General features: G+C 38.6%; 1 protein-coding gene across 4 annotated transcripts in view; it reads left to right on the forward strand.

Annotated features, from left to right (window-relative positions):
• LOC6635308 (stromal interaction molecule homolog) overlaps positions 1-12,701 on the forward strand; it is a 116,399-nt gene extending 103,698 nt beyond the window's left edge. For 3 of the 4 annotated variants that reach the window (XM_032433306.2, XM_032433305.2, XM_070210954.1), the window contains exons 3-4: positions 12,226-12,386; positions 12,445-12,701. In XM_032433306.2, coding sequence (XP_032289197.1) covers positions 12,226-12,386; positions 12,445-12,681 — 398 coding nt within the window. In that variant the 3' untranslated portion in view covers positions 12,682-12,701. Of the gene's footprint in view, positions 1-12,225; positions 12,387-12,444 lie in introns of those variants that run through there. The other variant, XR_011417310.1, reaches the window with a different exon arrangement.
• The last annotated feature ends 237 nt before the right edge of the window (positions 12,702-12,938 follow it).

Consider the following 12,938-nt stretch of genomic DNA (forward strand, 5'->3'; position numbering starts at 1 on the left):
AGAGCAGATGAAAGCAGCCACGGTTAGCCAGATTTTGGCACACTAGCTGCCGACATTACTAAAACAGTTAGTTAACGCCTCTAGGGAGTTTAGTGACGTAGACGACCAAACATTAACTGCCAACCACAATTTGAATGACTTAGACAGAGTTCCGGACATAGTTAAACAGAAACACTGTCGTATAATGTTCCCCTAAATTGGAGCGCTATCACCAAATATCTCACGCTGCACTATGCAGACAAAAGAGATCTGGGACATTAGAATATCAGATGACAATGTTAGAGCAAGGTAACAGCCAAACAGTGGAATTATTCTACCGGTTCGTTTACAACCTCTTGTCGCTGATATTAAAAAAAGTAGGCTGCATGAAATTAAATACGGAATCCGAAACCTTTATGACAAAAATATACAGAGATAAAGCATTAGATACCTTCATTAGAGGTTTGAAGGGAGATTTACCACGGATTCTTGGAATAAAGGAGGAAGGATCTACATTTCCTTCACATTTGAATAGGAATCAACAGACATATGCCAAAAACCCAAATAAAAATATACCATCACCTATACTGCCACCCCGAGCAGCTCAGCCTTCTTTCGCCAAAACTTTTAGGACACCACCTATTAGCTTCAGGCCCCAATTCCCGATCCATACACCTTGGCAACCAATACAAACCATGGACCACCGACTTATAACAATAATAGACCGATTCCACAATACCCCAATCAACAAACCTACCAGACAACCACATCAGGTATACGTACCCAATAGCCCTTCTGCACCAAAACACCAACCACGCCCTGAGCCAATGGACGTGGACCAAATCATCCGCACGAGGATGATAAATTACACGAACAACCCCAATTTAAAAGTAGGGAAAAGACCTCCACCACCAACGAACGCAACAGACAAAAAACAAGAGACAGAAAACACTGACAACTATTTGACCATGGAGGAAGACGTACAATCAAAGCTAAATTACGAACAGCAGACTGAATACGAGCAGCCATTAAACGAATACGCCCAATAAATTGAAGAAACAGATGACGGACAAAATATCCAAAACGAACACTCAGACATTAATTTTTTAGGATAAATAGCTCCTCTTTTCCTTACATAGAATGTAAGATGGGGAGCGGAAAGTTACTCAAAATATTAATAGATACAGGATCAAACCGAAATTACGTCCAACCCAAATTCGTGTCCGAACCTATTCCAAACGAAAAACCCTTCGAAGCCGTTACAGTCGGCGGAAGCATTAAAATTACACACCACAAATTCGCTAAACTTTTCAATAGAAACGATATAAAATAAAATTCTTTCTCTTACCCACTCTAAAATCATTCAACGCCATATTAGGTAACGATAGACTAAAGGAACTAGATGCTGTGGTACAACGCAGCAAGAATCTAATCTAATCAAGAACAATATTTGCATACCCATTAAGCAGAAAAAAATAGAGGCGATCAACACGGTAATACCACGGACAGAATATATGACAAGCGAACAAAAAAATAGCCTTAACCAACTAGTTAAAACGCACCCACACCTATTCGCCAATCCGGACGATAAACTAACATACACAACCAACGTCAGGGCAGAGATTCGAACAAAAACCGACTCCCCCATATATTCAAAATTTTACCAATTTCCAATGTCTTTAAAAGACGAAGTACTCAACCAAATCAAAGAACTTTTAGAGGACGGAATTATCCGACCCTCCCCATCCCCATACAATTGTTCCGAAAAAATTAGATGCATCCGTGCAAAAGAAATATCGCATGGTTATAGACTACAGGAAACTAAATAAAGAAATTACCACAGACAAATACGCTATACCCGAAATCAACGAGGTACCAGCACAGCTAGGCAATGACAACGTTTTCTCTGTCTTAGATTTGAAAAGTAGCTTTTATCAAATACCCCTTAAGGAGTCAGACATATAAAAAACTGCCTTTTCCGTTAACAACGAAAAATACGAGTTTACACGACTCCCATTCGGTCTCAAGAATGCGCCCTCAATTTTCCAGAGAGCTGTTGACGACATCCTTCGTGAGCATATTGGAAAAATATGCTTAATTTATATTGTAGATATCATTATCTTTAGCAAAGATGAATATGCCGCCATATTCAGAACTCTACAAGAAGCCAACATAAAATGTCAGTTGGACAAATGAGAGTTCTTTAAAAGCAGAGTAGAATTCCTTGGATTTGTCATCTCAAACAAGGGGATAGAAACTAATCCAAACAAATTTGGGACAATACGGAAGTACCCACTTCCAAAAATACTCAAAGACTTAAGATCGTTTATTGGCCTTGCCAGCTATTATAGGAGTTTTATAGAAGACTTCGCTAAGTTGGCAAAGCCCCTTACCTCTCTTTTAAGAGGGGAAGATGGACGTGTGTCCAAAAATCAATCAGCTAAAAAGCTCATCAATCTCAACGAAGAAGCGATCGAAGCATTAAATAAAATAAAAAATTCCCTATTCTATTACCCGGACCTCAGCAAAGAATTTCATCTGACAACAGATACATCCATCTTTGCTATTGGGGCAGTCCTATCCCAGAACAAGCGACCCATTTGTTTCCTCTCTAGAACTCTCTCTATTTCACATAGCAGAAACGGAAGTGTTGGCAATCATTTGTGCCCTAAAAGCCCTCAAGAATTACCTCTACGGTAAAGCGAGTGTAAAAATATACACCGACCATTAGGACCGACCACGGCAACGCTAGGATAAAGAGGTGGAAAGCTTACCTAGAAGAGTTCGACTACGAACTCCTCTATAAGCCAGGTAGGGATAACATCGTAGCCGACGCGCTATCACGTATCCCTGTGATCAATAATATTGGATGAGTAGCCTCCACCCAGCACAGTGCAGACAGTTCAAGCTAAAACTTAATTCCGAGCGTAGAAGCTCCAATAAACGTATTCAAAAACCAGATATTTCCCAGTAGAGCCAACGAAACAGATTTCTCAGAACACGACCTTACGCAAATACTGAAAGCTAACCTAAACCCATCCGTAATCAAGGGAATAATAACCTCAGAAGAAATAATGAACCAAATTCACCAGATATATCCCCAACATTTCAGTAACTTCAAGATTAGATTCACACAGTCTCAAGTAAAAGATTTAATAAATGAAACAGAAAAATTTGAGAAGATATTGGTTACGCACAACATATCTCACCGCAACGCAATAGAAAACAAAATCCAATTGTCCGAAAGATTTTATTTCCCAAAAATGAAGCAACGAATAACAGAATTAGTCAAACAGTATCAGGTTTGTAATGAAAAAAAATACGATAGGCAGCCCACTAACCCAAAACTCAAAGAAACACCAATCCCCGAATACCCAGGACATACAATCCATATCGACATATACACGACAGAAAAAACTTAGTACTAACGGCAGTAGACAAGTTTTCTAAATTAGCTCAGGGACGAATAATCAAATCTAGGGCAATAGAAGACATTACAAAACCACTTCATCAAATCCTTTTTTATTTTGGCGTACCTTAAGCCGTTGTAATAAATGACGAAAAATCCCTTAATTCAGCCCACTAACCCAAAACTCAAAGAAACACCAATCCCCGAATACCCAGCACATACAATCCATATCGACATATACACGACAGAAAAAAACTTAGTACTAACGGCAGTAGACAAGTTTTCTAAATTAGCTCAGGGACGAATAATCAAATCCAGGGCAATAGAAGACATTATAAAACCACTTCATGAATTCATGAAACCCTTCGAAGCCGTTACAGCCGGCGGAAGCATTAAAATTACACACCACAAGTTCGCTAAACTTTTCAATAGAAACGATATAAAATAAAATTCTTTCTCTTACCCACTCTAAAATCATTCAACGCCATATTAGGTAACGATAGACTAAAGGAACTAGATGCTGTGATACAACGCAGCAAGAATCTACTAATAATCAAGAACAATATTTGCATACCCATTCAGCAGAAAAAAATAGAGGCGGTCAACACGGTAATACCACGGACAGAATATATGACAAGCGAACAAAAAAATAGCCTTAACCAACTAGTTAAAATGCACCCACACCTATTCGCCAATCCGGACGATAAACTAACATACACAACCAACTTCAGGGCAGAGATTCGAACAAAAACCGACTCCCCCATATATTCAAAATTTTACCAATTTCCAATGTCTTTAAAAGACGAAGTACTCAACCAAATCAAAGAACTTTTAGAGGACGGAATTATCCGACCCTCCCCATCCCCATACAATTGTTCCGAAAAAATTAGATGCATCCGTGCAAAAGAAATATCGCATGGTTATAGACTACAAGAAACTAAATAAAGAAATTACCACAGACAAATACGCTATACCCGAAATCAACGAGGTACCAGCACAGCTAGGCAATGACAACGTTTTCTCTGTCTTAGATTTGAAAAGTAGCTTTTATCAAATACCCCTTAAGGAGTCAGACATATAAAAAACTGCCTTCTCCGTTAACAACGAAAAATACGAGTTTACACGACTCCCATTCGGTCTCAAGAATGCGCCCTCAATTTTCCAGAGAGCTGTTGACGACATCCTTCGTGAGCATATTGGAAAAATATGCTTCATTTATATTGTAGATATCATTATCTTTAGCAAAGATGAATATGCCGCCATATTCAGAACTCTACAAGAAGCCAACATAAAATGTCAGTTGGACAAATGAGAGTTCTTTAAAAGCAGAGTAGAATTCCTTGGATTTGTCATCTCAAACAAGGGGATAGAAACTAATCCAAACAAATTTGGGACAATACGGAAGTACCCACTTCCAAAAATACTCAAAGACTTAAGATCGTTTATTGGCCTTGCCAGCTATTATAGGAGTTTTATAGAAGACTTCGCTAAGTTGGCAAAGCCCCTTACCTCTCTTTTAAGAGGGGAAGATAGACGTGTGTCCAAAAATCAATCAGCTAAAAAGCTCATCAATCTCAACGAAGAAGCGATCGAAGCATTCAATAAAATAAAAAATGCCCTAGTTTCGAATGAGGTAATACTCTATTACCCGGACTTCAGCAAAGAAGAGGTGGAAAGCTTACCTAGAAGAGTTCGACTACGAACTCCTCTATAACCCAGGTAGGGATAACATCGTAGCCGATGCGCTATCACGTATCCCTGTGATCAATAATATTGGATCAGTAGCCTCCACCCAGCACAGTGCAGACAGTTCAAGTTAAAACTTAATTCCGAGCGTAGAAGCTCCAATAAACTTATTTAAAAACCAGATATTTCCCAGTAGAGCCAACGAAACAGATTTCTCAGAACACGACCTTACGCAAATACTGAAAGCTAACCTAAACCCATCCGTAATCAACGGAATAATAACCTCAGAAGAAATAATGAACCAAATTCACCAGATATATCCCCAACATTTCAGTAACTTCAAGATTAGATTCACACAGTCTCAAGTAAAAGATTTAATAAATGAAACAGAAAAATTTGAGAAGATATTGGTTACGCACAACATATCTCACCGCAACGCAATAGAAAACAAAATGCAATTGTCCGAAAGATTCTATTTCCCAAAAATGAAGCAACGAATAACAGAATTAGTCAAACAGTATCAGGTTTGTAATGAAAAAAAATACGATAGGCAGCCCACTAACCCAAAACTCAAAGAAACACCAATCCCCGAATACCCAGGACATACAATCCATATCGACATATACACGACAGAAAAAACTTAGTACTAACGGCAGTAGACAAGTTTTCTAAATTAGCTCAGGGACGAATAATCAAATCCAGGGCAATAGAAGACATTACAAAACCACTTCATGAAATCCTTTTTTATTTTGGCGTACCTTAAGCCGTTGTAATAAATGACGAAAAATCCCTTAATTCAGCCCACTAACCCAAAACTCAAAGAAACACCAATCCCCGAATACCCAGCACATACAATCCATATCGACATATACACGACAGAAAAAAACTTAGTACTAACGGCAGTAGACAAGTTTTTTAAATTAGCTCAGGGACGAATAATCAAATCCAGGGCAATAGAAGACATTACAAAACCACTTCATGAAATCCTTTTTTATTTTGGCGTACCTTAAGCCGTTGTAATAAATAACGAAAAATCCCTTAATTCAGCCAGTTTTTTTATGATGCAGGACCAATCAAATATAGAAGTTTATAAAACACCACCCTACAAAAGCGCAGTGAATGGTCAGGTAGGAAGATTTCATTCAACACTATCAGATATTATGAGATGCAACAAAAGAAAACAGGAGCACAGAACATTCGAAGATATACTTAACAAATCAATGTTCTTCGGCAGAAACGTGACCACAGACCCAGACCAATACGATAAATCTAGGAAGGAGAACATTGACAGACTCAAACAAAAACAATCGACTGACATGCATAATCATAACAAAAAACGTAACGACATACGAACTTATATAACAGGTCATGAAATATTCGTCAAGGTCAATACCAGATTAGGTCCCGAACTGTCACCCAGATACAAAAAGGAAATTGTTAAAGAAAATAGAAACACAACCGTACTAATAACAACTGACAAAATAATACAGAAAGCAATATAAACAAGTAAGAGGTTCTAGCCGGGAGCTCCCTACTAGGGAATACCCTGAACCCTCTTCTTCCAACATCAAATGCATGTATATATTCTATTTTAGAAGCTATATGTCAAGTTTGGTGACTCTAGCTCTTATTATTTACCAAAATTGGCCAAAAAACAGGATATCGATATCGATTTTTGTCGATTGCTTGGAAACGGAGAAAGTTATTATCGATTATCGGAAACAAACTCGATCTGCGCAGGCACTAGGAGCACCTACATCTAAAATTTCAAGTATCTAGCTCTTATAGGTTCTGAGATCCTTGCGTTCATACATACGGACAGACTGACGGACGGACAGACGGACAGACGGACATGGCTAGATCGACTCGGCTATTGGTGCTGATCAAGAATATATATACTTTATGGGGTTGGAGATACTTCCTTCTGCCTGTTACATACATTTGGATTTTGCACAAATACAATATTCCCTTATACCCATTTTTAATGGGTTCAGGGTATATCTGATCCAAACTGGAATTCGCTTTTGTTCGGTTCCGAGAGACGCTCACTTGCTCAGAGAGCAGAAGATTACGAAATAATTATATTTTTTTGTGGTAGAACGACATCTCTGCATTTCATCTCGCTCACAATACAGGAAACTGCTTTCGCTTACTCTCATCCATATAATTTGTGCTATAGAAAGGTATCGCTGTTTTTTATATCGCTTTCTCTACAGGATGCTGCTCTGGCTTACACTCAGTGATTTCAATCCTCTCTCATTATGACTAGGGATCATTTAATTGTATGTATATATGTCCGCACAAGCAGCAATTCGCACAATTTTAAATTTTGTTCCTGAAAGTCAGAGGCATTTCTTCCCTTTTAAAGGGACAAGTAATATAAAATAATAAAAGGGTTTGGCACGTCCTGCTGTCATGTCAGCATATACCAGTTTTTGTACTTGTCATGCTCGCAAGGTCTACACTCACACAAATATGTAATATGCAGATCATGGGACTATTTTTGTATAATATTCCGACGTGTTTTAAACACAAAAATAATGCCACCAACCAACTGAAGGGTTTGATTCTTCAGCCAAGACTGACTTTACATTTGTTCTTCAATCTTATCCTGAGCTGATGTTTGCAATATATTTTGGAATTGTTTCCCAACATGAGCCTGAGAAATTTCTGGTGTAGCTTTCAATTGCTAGCGAAAGAATTGTCGCAAACACATCCTCTTAAACTGCTTAGATCGGAATTTGATATAAGGGTAGCCTTCCTAACAATAGCAAGCTAAAATGGAACAAAAAATGTTTAACATTTTCTTGGCAATTCAAAGTGTTAATCCTTTCGAGTCCAAAGCGGTATACAATTCCGTAATTGAACTATATTTGGCCGAGATCATCAACAAAATCATCAAATTAATTTTAATGTACAATCAAATCGTCTTTCTGTCTTTTAATCCACCGATTTTAATTAATTAATAGTAGGGATCCTCACGAATTCAAAAAGGTATAACATTTCAAAACGTTTCAGTTCTTTTGCGACTCTGGGCAAGGGAAACTCGATGATGGTTTTGACTTTGTCTGGTAATGGTTTGATGCCAATATGATCGATCAAATAACCAAAAAACTCGATTGATGTTTGACCGAAACAACATTTGCAAGAGTTGATTGAGAGACGAAAACGTCGAAGTTGTTCAAACATTTGCCGGAGGTGGTTTTGGTGTTGCTTCATTTTGTCTGATGCAACGGCGATATCGTCAATATAGACGAAAACAAAATCTAAATCCCTCAGTGCGGAATGCATGTACCTTTGGAAGGTTTGTACAGCGTTGCACAATCCAAATGTCATGTGTGTAAACTCAAAAAATCCAAATGGTCTGGTAATATGCATGGTAAAGATCAATTTTTGAAAATAATTTCTTGCCATGAAAATTGTGTGTACAGTCTTGTATGTGTGGAAGGGGATACCGATCCGGAACAGTTTGTGCATTAAGGGCGCGGTAATCACCACATGGTCGCAATTGAGTTGCGGACCATGTGCAATGGCGACGCGTATGGACTTTTTGATGGTGGGCACACACCTATTTTAAGCAAGAGCTCGAATTCCATTTTGGCAGCCTTGAATTTGTCTGGCGTAGGTCGACGAGGTCTTGCGAATGTTGGTGGTCCTTTTGTCTCAATGCAGTAAGTTATACTAGATGTTGTGTGCTTCGATGCTAATGCATTGAGTTGTGTGATGTCCTAAAATTTCTCCAGCAGCCGGGCAAATTCAGAAGATTAAACGTTTTTAATGTTGTTGATGATCGAAGGCTGGAGATACCTTGACGTGTTATCAAAGTTTGAGCGTCGATTAATTTACCATCTTTCATATTGACAAGAAGGTTATAGTGCTGTAGAAAGTCTGATCCAATGATTGGAAATTTTGTGTCAGCAATGATAAAATTCCATGTGTGTGGACGACGTAACCCAAGATCGAGAGTGAGGCGAGTTGAACCATATGTTTTAATGGTAGTGCCGTTAGCAGCAAAAAGGGGATTTTCGCCGCTGGCTAAGAAACGTCGGTTTATCGCTGCAGAAGGTATGACCACTAACCATACAATGTATGGTTTGTATGTTAGTGTATGGTTAGTGGTATGACTGACACATCTGCGCCAGGAACTTTTTACCAGACTTTGTATCTGGAATAAATAGTCGGATAGTAGTGGTTGTTATACTGTGAACGTTTATACTAAGCTTGAAACTATTTTTTATGGCATGATTGGCCGTCGAACTTGCCAATTTGATTTTCTTCGACGGTGTTTGCTAGTTTTTTGGATTGTTGGTTTGATTAAACGAACATGGTGCAATGCAGTGTTGAGCACTACAGCCATACTTGTTATGATACCAGCAATTTTGATTTGATCGATTGCGACTGCGAGTGCGTCGACTTCCGTTGTTGTTATTGCTGTTCAGCAGCTGACCAAGTTTTGCATTGATCTTTTGAAACATTATGTCCTGGGCATCCAGACGTTTTTCTATCTTAGAGATGCGGGTGTCAATTAGATGCTCAGTTACTGTGTTGTTACGTGAGAGCACTGCGACGTTATCACATGCAGTATAACTAAGTGTATCCATTACGGCGTCAGCGGCTGTTGCAAGTTGCGTTAATGTTGTATTGGGGGAAGTCTCAAGAATGCCTGCGGTGATGGCGCTAGCTGCAGAAGGTAGGCGTTTAATCCAATAACGACGTACAACTGATTCGTTGTTAGTAGCGTTGGTTTGCTGTAGTTGGCTGAGGAGATGGCTTGGGCGTCCATCACTGAGTTGAATGCCAATGGCAAGTTTGTCGAGGCTAGTCATCTCTGACTCAGCGAACTTTGCCAAACTGGCCTGTTTGAGTGTAGTATATATATTTGTTTGAGGCTCATTATGAACAAGATCGTGAACTTGATCTAAGTATTTGGGATCCGCATATGTGATGACGGCTGCGTACTTCTCGTGTTCCTTTCGTAAGACTATGTCATGTAAAAGAAATAAACTTTTTAGCTTTGTGAAAAACATTTCAATGTTTTTAACTGTGTGTAGTTGAGGAAATGGCATCTTGACGAAAATAGAATTTACATTGTCTGCAACTCCTGCATTGCTGTTCTCAATGTGAGCGCTAGCATTATTTTCGTCTTCCATTTTGTATTTTAAGCGTCATGTATTTCGTGGAACTGCGCAAAAAGTCTATGTTTGTGTGAGTATGTCGCAATTTGAGTTGCGCACAAAGTTTGGCTTAGATTCGAGCCACACTTTGGTTATTGTCGGGGTCACCAATTTAGTTACATGAATGGAACTTAAAAGTCGAATTCTACATCCATTAATACAAGTAATAATAATATTTCGATTTTAGCAATAGTAGCTTTAATTATAAGACACCAAAAAAGTGAATATTAAGATGCGTAGATGTTGATGGTTGGAGAGCTCGAGCTAGGAAAAAGGGTACATACTTTTCGTAATATGGTGAAATAACAAAATAGTAACCAAACTTATCAAAGACAAAAACTTTAAATGTATCATTTCTGTGCTGCCAGATCGAAACAACTATTACCGAGATATTCAAAAAATATCAGCAAAAAAGTACTAATCTTTTTGACAAAAAAACGTGGTTTTACACGCTGAACCCATTAAAAAGGGGATATTGTATTAGTGCAAAATGCAAATGTATGTAACAGGCAGAAGGAAGCATCTCCGACCCCATAAAATACATATATTCTTGATCAGCATCAATAGCCGAGTCAATCTACCCATGTCCGTCTGTCTGTCTGTCCGTCCGTCTGCCCATCCGTCTGTCTGTTCGTCTGTCCGTATGTATGAACGCAATGATCTCAGAACCTATAAGAGCTGGAGACTTGAAATGTAGGTCCTCCTAGTACCTGCGCAGATCGAGTTTGTTTCCGATAATCGATAACTTACTCCGTTTCCAAGCAACCGATAAAAATCGATATCGACATCCTGTTTTTTGAACAAATTAGGTAAATAATAAGAGCTAGAGTCACAAAACATGATATGTTGCTTTGAGAATATTATATATATGTCAAGAATCTTTCATTTTATACCTATCGCCACCTCCCTGCTACCACTACAGAGCTATAAATCAAGTTATTAACCCAACTTTTATTGCCAACCAATTTAAGCCACAATTTGAATGCAATTGACTTTTTCAGAATACACAAATATTCTATGGTACAATAAGATATACTGTAGAAAATTTCATAAAGATCGGTTAGGAAAAAACCAAAGTTATATCCAACTGTGCAATTGGATGGGGCAGCAGCTTTAAAAATTTCTGTATACATGTACACACACACATTAATGCGCGTCTGCTTCGCATTCTAACAGCATGGTAAATGCGACATTTTTGTATAATGCTATTTTAGTTCCTTTTTTTATCATAAGCACTTTATTATTGGTGTGGTTGCTGGGTGAAGGCATAGCAAGTGGTGCGGTCTGGTGTGGCTGTTGAGTAGAGTCGACAGCAAGTAATGCTGTCAGTTTCGAGTTCGAACCCTGCCAAGGGAACCTTTTTTGGAGTTGGAATAAGAGGGTTCAGGGCATTGCCTAGTCGGGAGCTCCTGACTAGGACCTTTTACTTGTTTTTCGTCGAATTGGGTCAAAATTTAGATTTTCTTTTTTTATTTACCAATTGATAGTGCTGATCTTTAAGATGCCGAAATGGTTTCGTATCAACGTGGCGAGCCCTATCATTATGTCATATGAATTTGTGCGCATTGTTAATTGCGCGGACACTTACACACACAAGCATTTAAACGGTACATAGAAATATTGAGAGAGCACTGAAAGCACGTTTAGCTGGAATCCTAGGCATGGCATCGGAACTGCTACTCTATTGGTGTTGCTGCTAATACAGTTGCTTCGTTCTCAGTATTCAAAATACTTAATTTTAGATCCGCTACACGCTCTCGAGACAAATATAGTGCTTCCATTTGTGTGTTAAGTATAGGAGGGATCAGCGAAGTGCCTTGTTGAGCACTCTCGTCTAGAATACAATGAGGGGTTTAAGTTTGAGAACTTTGTGTTGCATTCAACAAATTATCGGAAAGAAAAGATCCTTCCTACACTATACAAGTTAACTATCCTGATCTTGAAATCATAAATACATTTTGCAATATTTTTTCTTAGGTTCCCTAAGCAATGTGCCCGATGCCACATGTAATACAGACGACTTTGACTGTGAAAACGAAAGCGTACAAGATCGGCTCGGCATGGAGGCTATAGCCACTTTGCATCGTCAACTAGATGACGACGATAATGGAAATATCGACTTGAGCGAATCGGATGATGTATGTTCATTAACAGACACTTTTTAAATTTGATCTTATCATTTATTGTTTAAAATAGTTTCTTCGTGAAGAATTGAAATATGACTCCGGTTATGAAAAACGTCAGAAGGCATTTCACTTTAATGATGATATGCATATTTCGGTTAAAGAGCTATGGGATGCTTGGTTACGCTCAGAGGTACACAATTGGACCATTGAGCAAACCACTGATTGGTTGGCACAGTCAGTTCAACTACCGCAGTATGTTGACCTTTTCAAATTACACAAGGTTACCGGTGCTGCTTTGCCAAGGTAGGTATTGTTGTTGCATAGAAATTGTTTAGCCATATTCATATAATAATGACTATCTCGGAAATTTGCTTCCATTACTCATATTCAACCGCAGAAAAAGGAAGAATGATTCTTGAAGGTGCAACTGACTGCGTAATACTTGTTCGCTGCCCCATAGTATATAAGAATTTCACTCAAATTTGTTTAATTTATTTCATATTACAAGTCTCTACAAGCATGCGCCGTCACTTCCTCGAGGTTTCGTCGTCATTGGCGAGATCG

This window comes from Drosophila virilis, unplaced genomic scaffold, assembly GCF_030788295.1.
Source record: "Drosophila virilis strain 15010-1051.87 unplaced genomic scaffold, Dvir_AGI_RSII-ME tig00001615, whole genome shotgun sequence".
Lineage (NCBI taxonomy): Eukaryota > Metazoa > Arthropoda > Insecta > Diptera > Drosophilidae > Drosophila > Drosophila virilis.